An 18,781-nucleotide genomic window follows, 5' to 3' on the forward strand; every position below is an offset into this window, starting at 1 on the left:
AACTAGTGACCTTAGCCCGTTTAAAAACGGGCTAGGTCTTCCTGTGCGCGCCTGCGCGCACCAGTCTCGCACTTGCCCGTCAGGGGTTCACACGCCCGCCTGGCCCCGTCCCTGTCGTCCTGCCTGTGTGAGGCTGGGTAGCAAAAAACACGGACCCAGCTACACAGAGACAACTGTCCCTGCTATATGCAGGGACAGTTCCCTATTATTATATAGGATGATTTAGTCAGTGTTTGCCCATTGTAAAATCTTTCTTCTCCCCGATTTACATTCTGACATTTATCACATGGTGCCATTTTTACTGCTGCCAGGTGATGTAGCTGCTGCTTGCTTTTTTAGCAGTTGGAAACAGCTGTAAACAGCTATTTCCCACAATGCAACAAGGTTCACAGACAGAAAAATGCCAGGACCTTGGTCATGACTTTGCACTATGTGAGGGGTTTCACCACAATATCAGCCATACAGAGCCCCCTGATGATCTGTTTGTGAAAAGGAATATATTTCTCATGTAAAAGGGGGTATCAGCTACTGATTGGGATGAAGTTCAATTCTTGGTCGGAGTTTCTCTTTAAGGCCCCAAGAGGCTGGCGATGGAGGCAGTTAGGCCCCAAGAGGCTGGCGAGGAAGGCAGTTCGGTGAGGGAGGAGTTGAAACCACCCCCCCCCCCCCCCCCCCAGAGGTTGGGGAGGAAAGGTTCGGGGGTGTAGTTGGAGAAAGTGGTATTAGGCCAGGGGTGGGTAATGAGGGTAAGAGGAGAATTTAGGTACTAAAGTAAGAGCAATTATAGGACAATATACATAGAAAAAGGAATGTTTAAGGATAAACAGAAATATAACATACAATAAGCATGGAGAATTAAAAAAAAAAAAAAAGGCAAGAAACATCTAGGTGAGTCACATGCTGCCGATATAGCTTATTATGTGACGGAATACTCCTTTAGCGCCTTACTGATCATTACTGGTTTAAGCTGCCCAGTGGATGGGTGTGGTGTAAACCCCTCAGAACTTTGTTACTATGTTATTAGTAATAAACAAGCCCCACCCCTCCTAGAGGGGTGTAGCTATACCCAATTATGGTTTCTTCAGCCAAATCTGCCTCTGATGTTGGGAGCTCACAAGGTCTCCTATTCTCTGGGGAGATTAGAGGTCAGGAGAAACACCTCATGCTAAACATCTGAAAAAATGATTAATAGTAGAGGAACAGAATGAAGGATTGTGCATCAGATAAAACCTCTACTGTGTTCTCTCAGCCCCCCCCCCCCCTCCTCGCGACACAAAGAGCTTACCTGGGGGCTCCAGACGGTCACATCGTTATCATACTGGTTGCGAAACTGCAGAATAAAGAACAATGACGGTTACTCAAACTGATCGAAAACACAACAAGATGGCAAAAATAAAACACAAGGAAATATAAGTATCAAAGTGTCAAATACATGTGCTGTCCACCTAGAGATTGCTATGGATCTGGGAGGTATGTACCTCAGTTTCCCCAAAATAAAGCCCTAGCAGGAATTTCAAGCATGCTCGAAATATCAGTCCTCCCCCGTAAGTAAGCCCTAGCGGCAGTAAGGGGAAGCATGGCAACTTGTTACTGGGCCCAATGGTCTCGTGGATGGGACCATGGCTTCGTCATTGGGCCAATCCCTGCACTCACTGCTACTCAGTGAGTGCAATGATTGGCCCTATAACGGAGCTATGGTCCCGCATGCAAGACCATCGGCTCCAGTAGAAACACAAGTTGTCTACTTCTTCCCCATAGGCTGAAGCTTTGGGACACAGCGGCATGAAGCTGGGGGAGAGAAGTAGATGAGTAGTCGGGGCAGTTCTAGCGTCTTTGCTATCTCCAGGGAACTACAAGTTGTGAAGGTCCTGTGCAGGTTCTTATAGGCCCATTTGTGGCCTGGGGGTACAAGTCCAACCTGCCTCCGAAGGTTTGCACAGAACGTTTGTCATATCCTTTCTGGCTGTGATATGCAAACTTCAAAGGTTTATCCTGTTCCACTTTTGATCTTTGCAGAGATTTCCCCTCTCCCCATAGATCTAATTTCCACAGGTAAAATTGTAATTTAGCACACACATCAAAAAGACTTCCCTACTCCAGGTGACAATTGCCCAAGCAAAATACACACCTGAGACAGTATTTCATAGCAGATCAAATGTAAGGACACGGCTGCTATTAGCCTAATCAGCCATCTCCTTGCCAGAGGCTAGCAAACCAATTTAGCATTTCCTGCTCTCCTATTCAGACCAAAGGGACGGGGTAGCTGATCATCTGTATAGGCTTCAAAGTGGTCGGGCAACTGTCTGATTAAGCGTTTCCTAATTAGCCTTTGAAGTTCCCAGACTCAGTTGGTCCTGATTTGTATATTGGGACAATGGGGCTGTCTACATATACACAGAGTTCAAAAGCCATGCAGACAAATGGCTGCTAATTAGCAGCTCCCTGCTTCCAGAGGAACTGAATGCAGAAACTCAAAGTAGCAGCTTCCTTCAGCCATACACACATGACACAGACAGAAAAAGTGAAAATATGGCTTCCACGAGATACAATATGGCTGCCATGTTCTGCATATTACCGTACATATCATCATCACCACCACATATATCCTCACAGGTGCCACTCGGGCTTACAGTCAGTATTAGAAATTCATAGCAGAAGTGTAATGGAAATGCCATTTTAAATAAAATTTCAAAAACATCTGTGCAGCTCTGATATATGTGAATAGTGGATTCCTAGCAAGAACAGCTCCAAGCATCCATACATGAGTAGAAAAATGAGAATACAGTTTGTGGTTTTGCTCTCAGTAAAATGCCATGTGTACCACAAATAAATTCCAGGTGCAACATCTGTCGTACTTGGCAAATAAAGGGGATTTTGGTTCTGATTCTGTCTTTACCTTACATTTTCTGAATAAGTTACTGAAAGAAAAAAACTCAACATGGCTGAACTTCCTGAGTTAGTGACTGCAGGAGTGAGCTACTGTGATTCTACTCCTTCCATTGCCACAGTGTACAGTAAGGCCTACAAATTTCAGCCATCAAGATTCACTGTTATCAGCTGGGTAGCGAACAGAATTTGCTAGGGATCATGGGTAGTGTAGTCTTGTGTCCAATAGACAGCTAGCACAGGAGACAGTTTAAAGTCTTGTACACACTCTAGACTCAGCAGAGATGGCTGTATCTGCTGGGAATCTGGAATATACAGCCGTCCCAATGCATCACTGAAAGATTTGCAGTGCCAGATCAAGTTTGGGTGAGCACAAGGTTTATGTGGGGAATTTTTTTTTAGAAGCCTGGAGTTCCTCATTATGTGTCTCTCCATCCAATGTGACATTCCTGCTCTGGGTGAAGCCAGGTGGCCAAGTCACCTACTAACTTTTGGAGGAAGCACTGTCTGTACTAAAGCCTCTTGCACACTACATGCGATTCCGATTTACAATTTGTAATTGGTGCTGCGTTTTAATAGCATCCAGGGAAAATCGCAAATCGGATTTGCGGTGTGCAGGGGGCCTAATACTGGTTTTAAGACATTTGACATCTAGTGAGTTGGTGACAGAGGACCAGACAGCACATACACAATAAGCTGACACTTTTGGAAGTCGGTTGTTAGGTGTACACCTATACTATTTATCCTATTACTATTTTTTTTTTTTTTTTATGTACAGGAGTTCAGCTGCAAGCAGACTGAGGGGATTCCCAGATTCTGTACAAACAGGTTACACATCAGCAGATGGGAGGGACACTTCCTGAACATGCACACTCATCGGGACTCACAAACTGAAAGTGGAAGTCAGACAACTCCAACATGAGGCCTCAGCCCAGACAATGCAGGGCCTCACACTACACACATCTATACAGATGAAAGACAGTAACAGATAGTAAGGGAGAGAAGACATATCATCAGAATGGCACAAGCATGCTGTGTGGCACAGAGCAGACAAACCAGGCATACAAAAATGACACCAACAACATCAGACCACCACCCACAATACAACAGCTTCATTTTATACCATACTTACTACAGGAGTATTTTTATGTTTGTTTGTTGTTGTTTTTTTTTTTTGGGGGGGGGGGGGGGTTGACAGTTACAGGAATTTGGGGATCCATTAAAATGGTGAATGCACACAGTGAGTGCGAAGTGGTATGGTTCACTTGGGTTCAACTAAATCTCTTACATCAGTGTGTCTGGATTACCCATGTTATATACTGGTTCCCCAAGCCTCTGACATATCCCTGCACATGTCTCTGGAAGGGAATACTAAGGCAGGGGTCACACTTATTTGAATAGCATGCGCTTTTGCCGCAGAGCAGAAAACGCATACAAGAATGCACATAATGTTAGTCTATGGGCTGCACAAAAAGTGCATAGGTATGCGGTTTAGGTGCAGGGGGGGGGGGGGGGGGAACCACTCAGCAAGTCCATTCTTTCTGCATAATGAATGCAAAATGATTGCATTTTACAAGCAATCGTTTCCTACGGGAAATAAAAAAACATGCATTTTTGAAAAAAGGTGAGGGGGAAAAAAAAGATTTAGAAATTTTTTTTTTCACTTGGTAATATAGATATTTATCAAAATGCAAATGTAAACGCATGAAAACCACAAACGCAGAAAAAAAAAAAAATGCAGAAATGCAAATGGCAGAAAACTGATACTTTTGTTCAAGTGTGACCCCAGCCGTTATGCAAACTGTTCCAAATTCATGCAAGGCTACACAAACTATGTATGCTAATTTCTGTAGCTTGAAAATGGACCAATCAAATTCTACCTTACATAATCCTGCATCAACACAGAATGATTTGCATCTCATTAACAATCCCTAGCAACCACCCAGGACAGACACAGTCAGCAAATAGGACAGACAGTCAGCAAAATATTTGCCGACCTGACAACACTCTATAATTATCAGGTAAAACCAAAGCAAAAATGATGAGTTATATAGTATAAGGCATTTCAAGAGGATTAATTGCAAAATATTCTTTATTATATGGCCAAATTACTTCGCATGCAACAAAATCAGACAAACATAATGGTGAGCTAGTGCAATACATAAGAAACAGTCAAATGCTGCCATAGTGTCACAAAAAAGTGCTGGGGAGGTGCGTATACACCAATGAGAACGGTCACCCACAAGGATCGGGGCTTGAGCCCTCAAGCGACAGTTCAGAGCTCAATGCTTTAACCACCCTGGCGTTCTATTAAGATCGCCAGGGCGGCTGCATGAGGGTTTTTTTTAAATAAAAAAAAAACTATTTCATGCAGCCAACTGAAAGTTGGCTGCATGAAAGCCCACTAGATGGCGCTCCGGAGGCGTTCTTCTGATCGCCTCCGGCGGCCAAAAGTAACACGGAAGGCCGCAATGAGCAGCCTTCCGTGTTTGGCTTCTCCTGTCGCCATGGCGACGAGCGGAGTGACGTCATGGACGTCAGCCGCCTCCGATCCAGCCCTTAGCGCTGGCCGGAACTATTTGTTCCGGCTGCGCAGGGCTCAGGCGGCTGGGGGGACCCTCTTTCGCCGCTGCTCGCGGCAGATCGCCGCAGAGCGGCGGCGATCGGGCAGCACACGCGGCTGGCAAAGTGCCGGCTGCGTGTGCTGCTCTTTATTTCATCAAAATCGGCCCAGCAGGGCCTGAGCGGCACCCTCTGGCGGTAATGGACGAGCTGAGCTCGTCCATACCGCTAAGGTGGTTAAAGTGGATCCGAGATGAACTTTTACTCATTGCATAATTGTGTTCCTTTCCTATTGTTTATAGGGCATTCCTCAAGCCAAATACTTTTTTGTTTTTCTTTTAATACTCTTATTCCCTATAAACTAAACAAGCCTCGCCCACAGTTTTTCAGAGAGCCTTGGCAGTAGCAAGGGCTCATGGGAGCTCAGTCTGGGCAGGAGGAGGGGGAGGTATTACTAGCCAGAGATTTCAGAGGCGGGGGGGGGATTAGGTTGTAATGTTTACAAACAACATGGCTGCTGTCATATCACAGGAAGAAATAATCATTCTATTGAAGATGCTTGCAGCTACATTTGCTGTGTAAACTATCTAACCTTTAGATAAGATATGTAGACAAGTTACTTGTTATAGTTAGTTTTTCATCCCGGATCGGCTTTAACAGAAGCAAATTGGCTTTTAGACTAGCGACGCATTCCATTGCTATGGAGGGAGGGGCAGAGGGAGGCCGCACAACAGAGTGGGAGGGGTTGGGAGGAAGAACAATGGACTTGGCCGATGCTCAGACCAGATGATCTGACAGTCAGGATCTCTAGGTGATGCATAGGAGGGTCGGCACTCATACAAGATCTGACAGTCTTGATCTCTGGGTGACTCCTCGGGGGTCGGTGCTCAGACAATATGATCTGACAGTCCAGATCTCTGGGTGATGCACTGGGGGGCCGGGCTGGGTCTGACAGTCTTTATCTCTGGGTGACTCCTCGGGGGTCGGTGCTCAGACAATATGATCTGACAGTCCGGATCTCTGGGTGATGCACTGGGGGGCCGGGCTGGGTCTGACAGTCTTGATCTCTGGGTGACTCCTCGGGGGTCGGTGCTCAGACAATATGATCTGACAATGTTTCCAGAATGAAGCAGGCACACCTTCCGTCATCAGATTTTAGGGGGGTGCTTGGTGAAGTGGTATAGGCAGTACCACATTCAAGTCAGTCCACAAGGATCACCAGCACACCACCAGTTTACAGCACACCTTTTATTGTGCCAGTCTCCACAATAATCCAACAATTGTTTCGGGGGCCGGGCAGGTAACCACATGCCTAGATAAAGGGGGACCCTGTCCGGCCCCCAAAACAATTGTTGGATTATTGTGGAGACTGGCACAATAAAAGGTGAGCTGTAAACTGGTGGTGTGCTGGTGATCCTTGTGGATTAATATGATCGGACAGCCCGGATCTCTGGGTGACACATGGAGGGCGCTCAGATGAGATGATCTGACAGTCCGGATTTCTGAGTGACGCATTAGGGCCTGTGCTCAGACAATATGATCTGACAGTCCGGATCTCTGGGCGACGCATCGGGGGCTGGTGCTCAGATGAGATGATCTGACAGTCTGGATTTCTGGGTGACGCATTGGGGGCAGGTGCTCAGATGAGATGATCTGACAGTCTGAATCTCTGGGTAACGCACTTGGGAGGGGGGCGCGGATGTTCATATGAGATGATCTGACAGTCCGGATCTCTGGGTGACGCACTGGGGGGGGCGCTCATATGAGATGATCTGACAGTCCTGATCTCTGTGTGACGCATCGGAGGGCGGGGGTCTTCTTCAGACCATTTACTCCCTCACCGTCCTCCCAAGCCGTTTTGATCCTTCCCTTGCCAGCCCAGTAAATCCTCCAGTCAGCCCCAGTAGTGATCTACGCACATGCGACTGGACAAATGTACCGGGCTGGCTAGCAGAGGATCAGAGCATACTAGGGTATAGTGAGGGAGCCCACAGCTTGAAGAAAGCTGGAGGAAGCACCAGGTAAGTATAAATGCTTTTATTCTTTCGTCTCAGGTTTCCTTTAAAAAGGAAATTAATATGGCAGCTTTAATATATTTCTTCAGGTGCCGTTTAAATTACACAAACAGGATCACAGACTGCAATAAGCTTCTAGCACCAGAAGTAAATTCAAGAGATGCCCATCACTTCCTGTCGATCATGACACCAGTGAAAGGGAAAGGAAGTGGATGACATTTACCAGACGTGAATAGGGTTGCCAGGTCGGCTGATGGAGAAAACCGGACAGGGGGTGGAGTTAGGGGCGGAGTCAGAAGCGCACTTTTATGTAGAGTGGGGCTAAGCAATGGGCTTTTTAAAAAATGTTTTTTACAGTATTTATATCGCACTGACATCTTCTGCAGCACATTACAGAGTACATAGCCATGTCACTAACTGTCCTCACCAGTACATGCACATAAGAGACCACTTTTCACCAGTAAATGCACATAATAAGAGACCGCTTTTCACCAGTAAATGCACAAGCATTACACGTAGCAACGTCGGGAAGCGCGGGCTCGGGGGCGGTACTTAAGCTGGCGTAACTTACGCCGCGTAAGCTGGCTGGCTGTGCCTTTGACTGACAGCCAGGCAGCGAATCAGCAGTCGCGCAGCGCTGGCGGACGGGTGGCGGGCCTGTTACCCAAAACGGGCTACACTGACTTCATAATCAAACTGTATTTCAATTGCTGTAATCGTGTTGAGAGACAGCAGTAACATAAGGTTTGACAAGCATGATGTGTGACAGCGTGCTGCTTCTATACAACACCCCCCGAGCTTTGTGTCCCCATCTCTCACTATCTTCCTACCTGTTAGTGCTGGCCCCTGTAGCAGATCCGAAGTTGAACGCCATACTGCTGGTGACGAGTCCTGCACAGTTTTGCCGAATTACAAACTGCAGGAAAACCCCGCTCCCACCATCAGGAGACAGCCTCACTACAGACACTGCGCATGCGCACACAAGTTAGCGCGGCATGTCGTACATCACCATGTCGCAACTTCGGAGCCGTACAGGCCGCCATGTTGGAGGCGGATCTCAGTATTGTGATGTGATGACAAACAGGGGCGGTGCCATATCCACAGTAGTGCTTCCCGAATCCCTATTGCTAATCGGGCAGAATGATCTCTGTGACTCCGAAACGGCTGATGAACGGATGTTTCGGAGTTACTGGCGGCAAGTGGCAAAAGGCATAAAACCGGACATCTTAATTGTCCGGTTTAACATGCCTTTTTGGACAGGACATAGCGGCCAAAAACCGGACTGTCCGGTCTAAAACCGGACACCTGGCAACCCTAGACGTGAACACGATTTTTGGTTGGTGCAGGGCTTTGTACAATCAGCTGCTGAGCTGTGAATGAGGCAATCAGACTTGGAAGGTGTCTGGTGGGGATCAGATGAGAAAATGTAAGGGTACCAGTATAGAATGACAGGTGAAGTTGGTGGGAGAAATCTAGGTCTTAAATTGCTGCCACATATAAATATCCTTGGTGACTGCAGTGAGGACAGTGCCCGGTAATAATGGGGGGCAGGGAATAGGGCTTCCCCAGGCCAGCCTGGGACATTTCCAGGTACACAGACAAAGCACCAGCAGGTTACCCTGGAGGCAAGATAATAACGGCCAGAGGTCCCCCAATAAGAAGGATCGCCGAATCCCCCACCTCCTGGACTCACCATAGTGACTGGTGCCTCCGCTGTAGTCTAGCTGCTGAATAATGGTGCCGATCGTCGCTCGTATACTCCGGTCTGGGCAAGTGGGCAGAGCGCTTCCCGCTCCGCCCCCAGCCCAAAGCAATCCATTCGCTCTGCCACGCCTCTAGACTCAGAGCAATCATACCACGCCCACAGAGCCGGAGCAATGAATCCTCGCCGCGAAGTCACGCCCCCAGAACATACATAGTTCCCGCCATGGTACCGCCCGCAGACCAAGCATGAGATGTGAGCCCCGCCCACTGGTTAAAGCTTTATAGACAACTCTTTCGGCGGACAACAAGACAAGAATAGGAAGAACTGTCCGAACTCTAGTGTATGAAATAATGGGCTCTATTCATAAAAGGTTACTGCAAGTTTTCCGCTCAAAACAGCGGATTTTCCCGTCCATTTAGCAAAGTGGGCATTCATAAAAGCTGTTCCCGCATGAAAATCTACAATCCCCCAGCAGAGCGAGAAATTTCCGCCTTCTCCAGTGTTTTTCTAGATTTAGCTAGAAAAAAGTAACCATTCATAAAGTTTAGAAGAAGCGGTATGTGGATGGGAAATACCGCTTCCTCTGATTTTGCGGATTACATACAAGTGAATGGGACAGACCCAGGGGGCGTAGCAATAGGGGTTGCAGAGGTTGCGACCGCATCGGGGCCCTTGGGCCAGAGGGGCCCCAAAGGGTGCTCCCTTAACTACAATATTAGTTCTCTACTGGTCCTGCACTCATAATAATCACTTCTATAGATACTTTGAATAGTGGTACTCATTAACAAGCTATTCCCCATCCCCTTCTTGCACCTCTGACACTGTAGTTTCCATTGGCAGGTTTTGGTGCGCCGTATCAATTGCTATGTATAGAGTTCTTGGGGGGCCCCATTGTAAAACTTGCATCGGGGCCCGCAGCTCCTTAGCTACGCCACTGGACAGACCTCCCAGAGAGAGCAGTGCACGGAGGGACTCTGCCGGCTGAAGTGTTTCCGCATGCCTTCCGACAGCTTACCGCCAGCTTGCAGCGGGAGATCTCCGCTCTGCTATCGCAGCTGGCAAGATTTCTATGAATGGCCACCCAGAAGTGTAAAATACCGCTGCGGTATTTTCCCTCCAGGAGTTTTTTCGCCACAACTTTTTTATGAATAGAGCCCAATATGTTTGGCTGCATTTCCTGAGTTGGGATCTTAATGGAAATGAGCTGCTATTTTACCCTCTGCATTGCCACGGGACTAGTAACTGACAGCAGATGTCAGGATTCAGTGTATGTCAGTTTAGTTTGTGCAGCTAAAGGTGCCCATTGAAGGACAATTATCAAAGTTAACTAAAATTCTAAATGCCACATATATTTCCAGTAGTTACTAGCAGATAGCAATGCAGAGGCTTTTTTTTTTAAACTTTTCATGTTTTGTATGGGGAAAATGACATTTATTGAGAACAGTTCTCACTGTGGGCATTACTATGGAGGACTGTGTCCAGCACATCCAGCATACAGAAACAATCTTCACTGGCTGTAATACTGTGACTGGAATCTGTTCAGAATGATAGAAAGCAGAAATATAGCTTCAAATGTGTGTAAATAATCACCAGCTGAAGCTTTGTGTTTCTGTCTGTGTGTCTCTGCCACGCAGTGTAAAGTAAACAGTTTACAGCCAGGTTACAGTTCAGCTCTGCCTCCCCCTCTCCCTGATGCCGACACAAAATTGTTACAAACAGCTGGTAAACATGGCTTTTTTTTCCACACAGGCTGTGCTGGGAGACCTCTGAAAAACATTTTAGTGTTGCTGTCTAAAAGCTCTATAGGTATGTGGGGTTTACAGAAAAACTGTTTCTTTGATAGTTGTTCTTTAATGGTACAATATATTTTCCTCAAATGTGATCGTTCCATCAGATTTGCTGCATTGTAAATCATTGGAAGGTTGTTTGCATAAACCGGATGGGTTAAAACGTACCTGAGAGGAAATAATGATCAGTATTTTATTTACCTTGGGCTTCCTCCAGCGGTGACAAGTGTGAATGGCTCCTATGGTTAAACATAGGAACCGTTCATTGTCCAGTTAGTAATGAGTGGAGTATGGACAAAAAATGAAAATAAAAAAAAACAGAACAGGAGGAGCGCTCCGTAGTGTGATACCTTTTAATTCAGTAAAAACTGCGCAAATACAGAAATGCACTTACTAGATACATGCAAACAGCAGGCATTAAGTGTGGCATATAGCCCAGAAGCACCTGGGGCTGCAGTGGCCAGCAGCAGCAAGGGTCCGGATGGTGGGTGGACTTCAGGTAATTCCACGGGGAGACTGCAGGTAACGTCAAGGCGCGTTTTCGACGTTACCTGCACAGTCTCCCCGTGGAATTACCTGAAGTCCATCCACCATCCGGACCCTTGCTGCTGCTGGCCACTGCAGCCCCAGGTTCTTCTGTTTCCACAAGGGGACGTATTTCTTCTGGGCTATATGCTACACTTAATGCCTGCTGTTTGCATGTATCTAGTAAGTGCATTTCTGTATTCGCGCAGTTTTTATTGAATTAAAAGGTATCACACTACGGAGCGCTCCTCCTGTTCTGTTTTTTTTTCTCTCTCAGTAGTCCGCTCACAGCCGAGCGTTTAAGGAGCTGCCATTGTGAGATCCTTGTTTGGTCCACTTCGACCTCTTTTCTGCTGTAGTGCAAGATTTCACATCTCTGTTTTCTTCCATGGACAAAAAATGTCCGCTCTAGTGGGAACAGAGCCTCAGAGATCTGCTGTAACTCACGAGATAAGATTAGAAAGCAGCATCAGGCCAGCTGTCCTATCTCTCAAATCAATATAGCAACAGGAGGATTATGGCACTTTCTCTTCTTCAGAGACTATCAAAAAATCCAACATTTAGAATTTTAGTTCAACAACATTTTGATTGGGTGGACTTTCCCCTTTTGAACTGCTGGGTTTTCAATCGGGTTGCAGTCATGAGCAGGGCCGGCCCTAGACTTTTTGCCGCCTGAGGCAAATTTATAAAAAAAATTGCCGTCCACGTCACTTCCTGCATCGCCGCCCACTGTAATGTAAGTGGACGGCGATGCAGGAAGTGACGTCAGTGGAGTGCACGCTGGAACGCGGATAAGGTAAGTCCTCCCTGCCCGTGCCTCTTACGATTGAGCATCGGCTGCTTCCTATTACAGCTGGAGGGGAGCACAGATCGGGGGACCCAGGCGAGGGAGGGGGGTCCGACCCCCCCCTCCCCACCGCTAGGCCCAATACCCCTGTCCTGCCCGCTACCCCTGCGGCTCGGCGGCCGCACCCCCCCCCCCCCCCCCCGCACCCACGGACGGGCGGGTGCCGCCCCTAGAAGTTTGCCGCCTGAGGCAAATGTTTCACCCCGCCTCATGAGCGGGCCGGCCCTGGTCATGAGCAATCACCTCTGTGACCCCTGCCATCGCAGGGCGGCCCAGAGGCTTTGGGGGTCATCCTCCTCCCTCTCCCCAACCGCTTATGCAGCCAATAAGTAAAAAAAACTTCCCTGCTGCTGAACACTCCCTGCTGCCATTCGCTGACTCCCAATCATGAACCCTCATGGGGTTTGGGAACCAAGGGGGCCCCATGCTAGTTATGCCACTGGTTGTAGTAAACTATGGCAACACTATTCAGGGTGCTGTAATTGGACAGCTGTTCCATATTGGGCTTTCTGTTATTTTAAAGCGGACCTGAAGACACCAAAAAAAAAGTTTCACTTACCTGGGGCTTCTGCCAGCCCCCTGCAGCTGCTCTGTGCCCACAATGTTATCAAACAATCCGCCAGTCCCTCGTCATGGCTCTGTATCGTTACCGCCAACTTCGGCCCTGGTTGCGGGCATCCTCGCTCCTGCTCATGTCACCAGGAGCGTCCTGCGCAGGCACAGCATGGGAAAACCTCGTACTGCGCAGCCCTGTTTCTAGGGGAGTGCAGGCCGTGCAGCCGCCCTGAACGCTGAGGGACGGGGGAGCGCCGTGATGCAGGGGGAGCCACAGCTGTGAGGATGGTGGCCCAACTTCTCACTCCGAGCTCCCCCCTCCGCTGCAGAGTAAAGTGCAGGGAAGCGATGTATAGAGCAACTCACCTCCCTGTGTTCCGATCGCCGCTCACTTGCCCCTGGTCTCTTCTGCATAGCCGCTGATACACACTCTACTTCCTGTTTAGCAGGAAGTAGAGTGTGTATCGCCGGCTATGCAGAATAAACCAGCGGCAAGTGAGCGGCGATCGCAACGCGTTTCACACCCTCATCAGGTGCTTACTCATGTAGTGTGCTTCAGAATGTATATGAATAGCAGGACACATACCACTCACTATTTAACCCATCGGGCTTTCTAGTTCCACAATTACGGCATACAATTTGTATAGATGCAAAATTATGTGACATGCTTTAGAATGTGGATGAATACCGGTATTCCTCTAATTATCCATAGGAAAAGGGCACATCTTTCACATCTCTCTCACTGTTTGATCCATTGGGCTTTCTAGTTCCCATTACATGATTAATGCATACAAATTGTATTAATGCAAAATTATATAAATATGCCCCTATGTGCATTGCGTAAAGCCTGCGTTACAAAGTGGGCATAATGCAACACAGGCTCGTCCTGTTATAATGTGCACATTATTTTCATACTGTGTATCGTGGTTGTTATTGCACAACTTATCCAGGAATGCACTGTAGAACTAGTATGTTTATTCAGTACTGTGGATCCAGGTGTGACTCCACTGGCTGCACGCTTGTTCCAGACGGGACTCCACTGGCTGCATGCTTGTTACAGGCATGACTTCCATGGCGGTCCTGGGGGAGCAACTCTGCGGCCGCCGATCGGCATTAGGCATTCGCGGACTGGTTAAAGAATAAAAAACATTTCTTTGTTACAGCTTACAGAACTCCTGCAATAAATCTGTAGTGTGACTACTTCCTGCTTTCGTGGAAGCAGAGAAAGAGTTAACATCCCATATTAGCTGTGTCTGCCGAGAACTGCAGAATTTCTGTGCTGACAAAGCCGAGGGATCAAATTACACTTGTGATTAGTCAAAGGAGAGTGGGAATCAGATAGGCTCTTTTCTCTAAAAACACACATGGTGTACTTCTCTCTGTTTTCTTTTTGTCCTGTTCATGAGTTCAGGTCCACTTTAAGCTTTACAAGATTGTAACAAAAATAAGAATATAAAGCTATAATAATTTAGCAGAGCAAAATTTCGTTTGAAGAATTTTATGACTTCCAGAAGAAATAAACACATGAGAGGCTAGCGACAGCTGGAGGAGGCTCTGGCCGTCTCTCATTATACAAAGAGATTAATAATGACAAAAATCAGAGTTGGATGGGCTGAGCTGTAATAATAAACTTTTTCTCCAGCAGTGGGATAAATAGCAGAAAGAATGAGCAGCTAGACTTTATCTCCCTGCTGGAACAAAAGGCCAAAGGGTTGTGAGTGTTTCCACCAGAAGAGGGAAAATCGTCACAAGATGGATTCCTGAAGCTCTAACTAGAGATGGCTCGAACCTCCGATTTTCGGTTCGCGAACCTCGAACGCGAACTTCCGCAAAAACTTCGGTTCGCACAAACTTTTCGAACCGCAATAGATTTTTTATGCTGCCCACAAAAGTGATGGAAAAGATGTTTTAATGGGTCTAACATCTGAGTTTTTTCATTGACAACAAGAGGAAAAAAAAAATTCAAAAAGATCTTATAGTTTTTGAGAAAATCGATTTTAAAATTCTCCTTCTGATCGAGGGGAAAATTAAACGCCCGCCGACTTTAGCGGTTAAGTCCCCTTACATAGTAGAAGCACCAAATTTGCAGGATATGTAGAGGGGGACAGTGACTACAAGAGGAAAATAAAAATTCAAAAAGACCTTATAGTTTTTCAGAAAACCGATTTTAAAGTTTCAAAGGAAATTCTCCTTCTGACCGTGGGAAAATTAAACGCCCGCCAACTTTAGCGGTCAATAGCAAAGCCACCTTGAAAGCTAGAAACACCAAAATTGCTGGGAATGTTAAGAAGAACAGTGGGAACAAGAGGAAAAAAAGACCTTATACTTTTTGAGAAAATTGATTTTAAAGGTATAAAGCAAAAAGAGCCAATTCATTCGATAGAATTCATTAAAAAGAACCGAAGAACATTCATGAACCGGTTAGTATAGCTTAGAATGCGTCCTGTGCTGGATGCATAGATGCGGCTCCTGCTGTCTCTCCCTACCTGCTTTCACCTGTCAACCCCCACCTAGGCTGGCACCCGGTGCACCCATGGCAGGGAGGACAGCGGGAGCCGGCAGCTATGCTTCCCACAGGACGCATTCTCTGCTATGTGGGGGGTGGCGGAGATCTTCAACTTAATTGAAGATCGCAAGATAAGAGGATACTGTACTCGTGGGATCATTTCCCAAGGATATTGGCGAGGGAATTTTTTTTAAAGGTACAGGTAAGTATTTTTGGTTAATTAAGAACATTATCGTTTTTCGGACTGCCTGCATTAGATTCTACGCCGCACTTGTGGTTGTTCTAGCCTGATGCGGCGTAGAATCTACGCCAGCCCGCTGTTTCCGCTCCCGACGCGATCGTGCACACTCGGAGGGGGAGAGTAAGCTGTCATATGACAGCTGACATATCCCCTCAGTGATCAGCAGCCATCGCATATGGCTGCTGATCACGTGATCACTACGATCGCCGGCGGATCGTAGTGATCACTTTGACAGCGGTGGCGGCAGGGGGGGGGGGAAGAAGAGGATACACTCACCTCCCTGCCGTTCCAGCGACAATCGATGCCCCCCTCTGCTCTGGCCAGCATCTCTGCTCCTGATGCCGCTCAGTTCCGGGTCCCCGGCTTGATGACGTCATCAAGCTACGACCCGGAACTGTGCGGCATTAGGAGCAGAGATGCCGGCCGGAGAAGAAGGAGCTACTGCGGCTCATCGCTGGAGCCTGGAAGGTGGGTGATGGCTGCTAGCAAAAGTGGGGACACCTGCCACCATGGGGGGACACTGCCCAGCCAGCCACAGAGGGGATCCGGCCGCCTGACCTCCCCAAAACACGCGCACCCCCCTCCCCCACCGCAAAATGCCTGGTCCTTAAGGGGGGGTTAGGCGGCCGGTCTCGAAATGGTTAAAGGACTTTTTTCGTTGTTGTGTTTTTATTTCATTTAACCCTTTGTGGAAATGGGTAAAGGGGTACTTTGTTCATTTCTCCTGGGAGGGGAGTGGGCATCTGGGGTCCCCTTCTTACAGGGGACTCCCAGATGCCACCATGAACCCCCCCCCCCCCCAGGGCGTCATTGACCCACCTCCTCCTGGGGCACCGGAGGTGGGGAAGAGCTCCTCGTCCATGGATTGGACAAGGGCTCGGGGGGGGGGGGGGGAGGGGAAGGCTTGGCCGCCCCTCTCCCCCGGAGCCCCCCCATACCATGGACCATGCGGGTTGGTATAGCTCATGGTGCAAAGCCCCAGTCGGCCGGGGCTCCGCATTCTGGCTATCCCAGCCTGCATGGGGGACAAGGGGTTACAGAGAGCTCGGGAGGGGGGACCCCACGTCATTTTTCTTTTCAGATTTCCCACACACCCAGCACATAAAATATAATTTAAAAAAATAGTTTTTTTTTAAATATTGTTTCCTGCTATCTTTTTAACATATCCTGCAAATTTGGTGTTGCTAGGATGTAAGGGGCCTTTGCTATTAACTGCTTAAGTCGGCGGGTGATAACCAACCAGAGTTATGGGGGTGCAAAAATGCTGAATTTTGCCATGGCTTGTATTGGGCTTCCTATTTCATTGTTAAAAACAAATCTCTTCAAAGGACGATGGCTCAGCAGTGGCAAATTTTCTAACATTGTAGGGACTTTTAGGGGGCTCAGGACTGGTGAGTTTGGGGCCCCTAGGCCAAAGAGGTCATAGCCTAGGGTCACAAAAGCTTGTTTTTTTGGCAATGATGCTGGTGACGAATGTAAATCACCGCCATGGCCGTTAGCAAAGTCTGAAGCTCACGACATGTCGCATGCAGGTAGAAGGCATATTGTTGTTCTTGCACTCGAACGTTGGGTTCCCTACATCTCTGCAAACCAGAATTATGGAAGTGCAAAAGTGCTAAAATCTCCCATAGGCTTTCATTAGGGCCTAGGTTTTGAGGGTACAAAAGTGTAAGTTTCTGCCGAACGGTACGGCTGAGCGACCTAAAATTTTCAGGCTTTGTACGGAGTTTAAGGGGGCTCAGGGCTGGTGAGTTTCGGGCCCCTAACCCAAAGAGATCATATCCTAGGGTCACAAAAACCTGTTTATTTTTACAATGGTACTGGTGACGAACGTAAATCCCCGCCATGGCCGTTAGCAAAGTCTTAAAGGGACACTTAAGTCAAACAAAAAAAATGAGTTTTACTCACCTAGGGCTTCCAATAGCCCCCTGCAGCTGTCCGGTACCCTCGCCGTCTCCCTCCGATCCTCCTGGCCCCGCCGGCAGCCACTTTCTGTTTCGGTGACAGGAGCTGACAGGCTGGGGACGCGAGTGATTCTTCGCGTTCCTGGCCCCAATAGCGCCATCTAAGCTGCTATAGCATATACCATCATAGAGGGTGCTAATGTGTCTGGGAACGCGAAGATTCACTCGCGTCCCCAGCCTGTCAGCTCCTGTCACCGAAACAGGAAGTGGCTGCCGGCGAGGCCAGGAGGATCGGAGGGAGACGGCGAGAGTACCGGACAGCTGCAGGGGGCTATTGGAAGCCCTAGGTGAGTAAAACTCATTTTTTTTGTTTGACTTAAGTGTCCCTTTAAGCTCACGACATGTCGTATGCAGGTAGAAGGCATATTGTTGTACTTGCACTCCAATGTCGGGTTCCCTACATCTCTGCAAACCAAAATTATGGGGGTGCAAAAGTGCTAAAATCTCCCATAGGCTTTCATTGAGGCCTAGGTTTTGAGGGTACAAAAGCGCAGGTTTCTACCGAACGGTAAGGTAAGGGCCTGAAACTCACCAGTCCCGAGCCCCCTTAAACTCCGTATAAAGCCTGAAAATTTGGTGCCGCTTAGCCGTACCGTTCAGCAGAAACCTGCGCTTGTGTACCCTCAAAACCTAGGCCCCAATGAAAGCCTATCGGAGATTTTAGCACTTTTGCACCCCCATAATTCTGGTTTGCAGAAATGTAGGAAACCCAAAATTGGAGTGCAAGTACAACAATATGCCTGCCTGAGCTTCAGACTTTGCTAACGGCCATGGCAGGGATTTACGTTCGTCACCGGCATCATTGCCAAAAAAACAAGCTTGTGTGACCCTAGGCTATATGACCTCTTTGGCCTAGGGGCCCCAAACTAACCAGTCCTGAGCCCCCTAAAAGTCCCTACAATGCTAGAAAATTTGCCACTGCTGAGCCATCGTCCTTTGAAAAGAATTGAGATTTTGAAAAGTGAAATAGGAAGACCAATGAAAGCCAATGGCAAAATTCAGGGCTTTTGCACCCCAATAACCAAAGATTTTTGTGACCCTAGGATATGATCTCTGGGTTAGGGGCCCGAAACTCACCAGCCCTGAGCCCCCTTAAACTCCATACAAAGCCTGAAAATTTAAGTCCGCTGAGCCGTACCGTTCGGCAGAAACCTGCACTTTTGTACCCTCAAAACCTAGGCCCCAATG

The 18,781-nt window shown here is 47.8% G+C and overlaps 1 protein-coding gene across 1 annotated transcript in view; it reads right to left on the reverse strand.

Moving 5' to 3' along the window:
- The window catches only part of PSMA1 (proteasome 20S subunit alpha 1), a 43,890-nt gene extending 34,625 nt beyond the window's left edge, over nucleotides 1-9,265 (reverse strand). Inside the window, exons 1-2 of the mRNA XM_068261272.1 lie at nucleotides 9,157-9,265; nucleotides 1,286-1,330 (exon numbers count right to left, since the gene is read on the reverse strand). Of these exons, the coding sequence (XP_068117373.1) occupies nucleotides 1,286-1,330; nucleotides 9,157-9,159 (48 nt within the window). The 5' untranslated portion in view covers nucleotides 9,160-9,265. The remainder of the gene's footprint in view (nucleotides 1-1,285; nucleotides 1,331-9,156) is intronic.
- Between the last annotated feature and the right edge of the window lie 9,516 nt (nucleotides 9,266-18,781).

This window comes from Hyperolius riggenbachi, chromosome 11 (genome assembly GCF_040937935.1).
Source record: "Hyperolius riggenbachi isolate aHypRig1 chromosome 11, aHypRig1.pri, whole genome shotgun sequence".
Lineage (NCBI taxonomy): Eukaryota > Metazoa > Chordata > Amphibia > Anura > Hyperoliidae > Hyperolius > Hyperolius riggenbachi.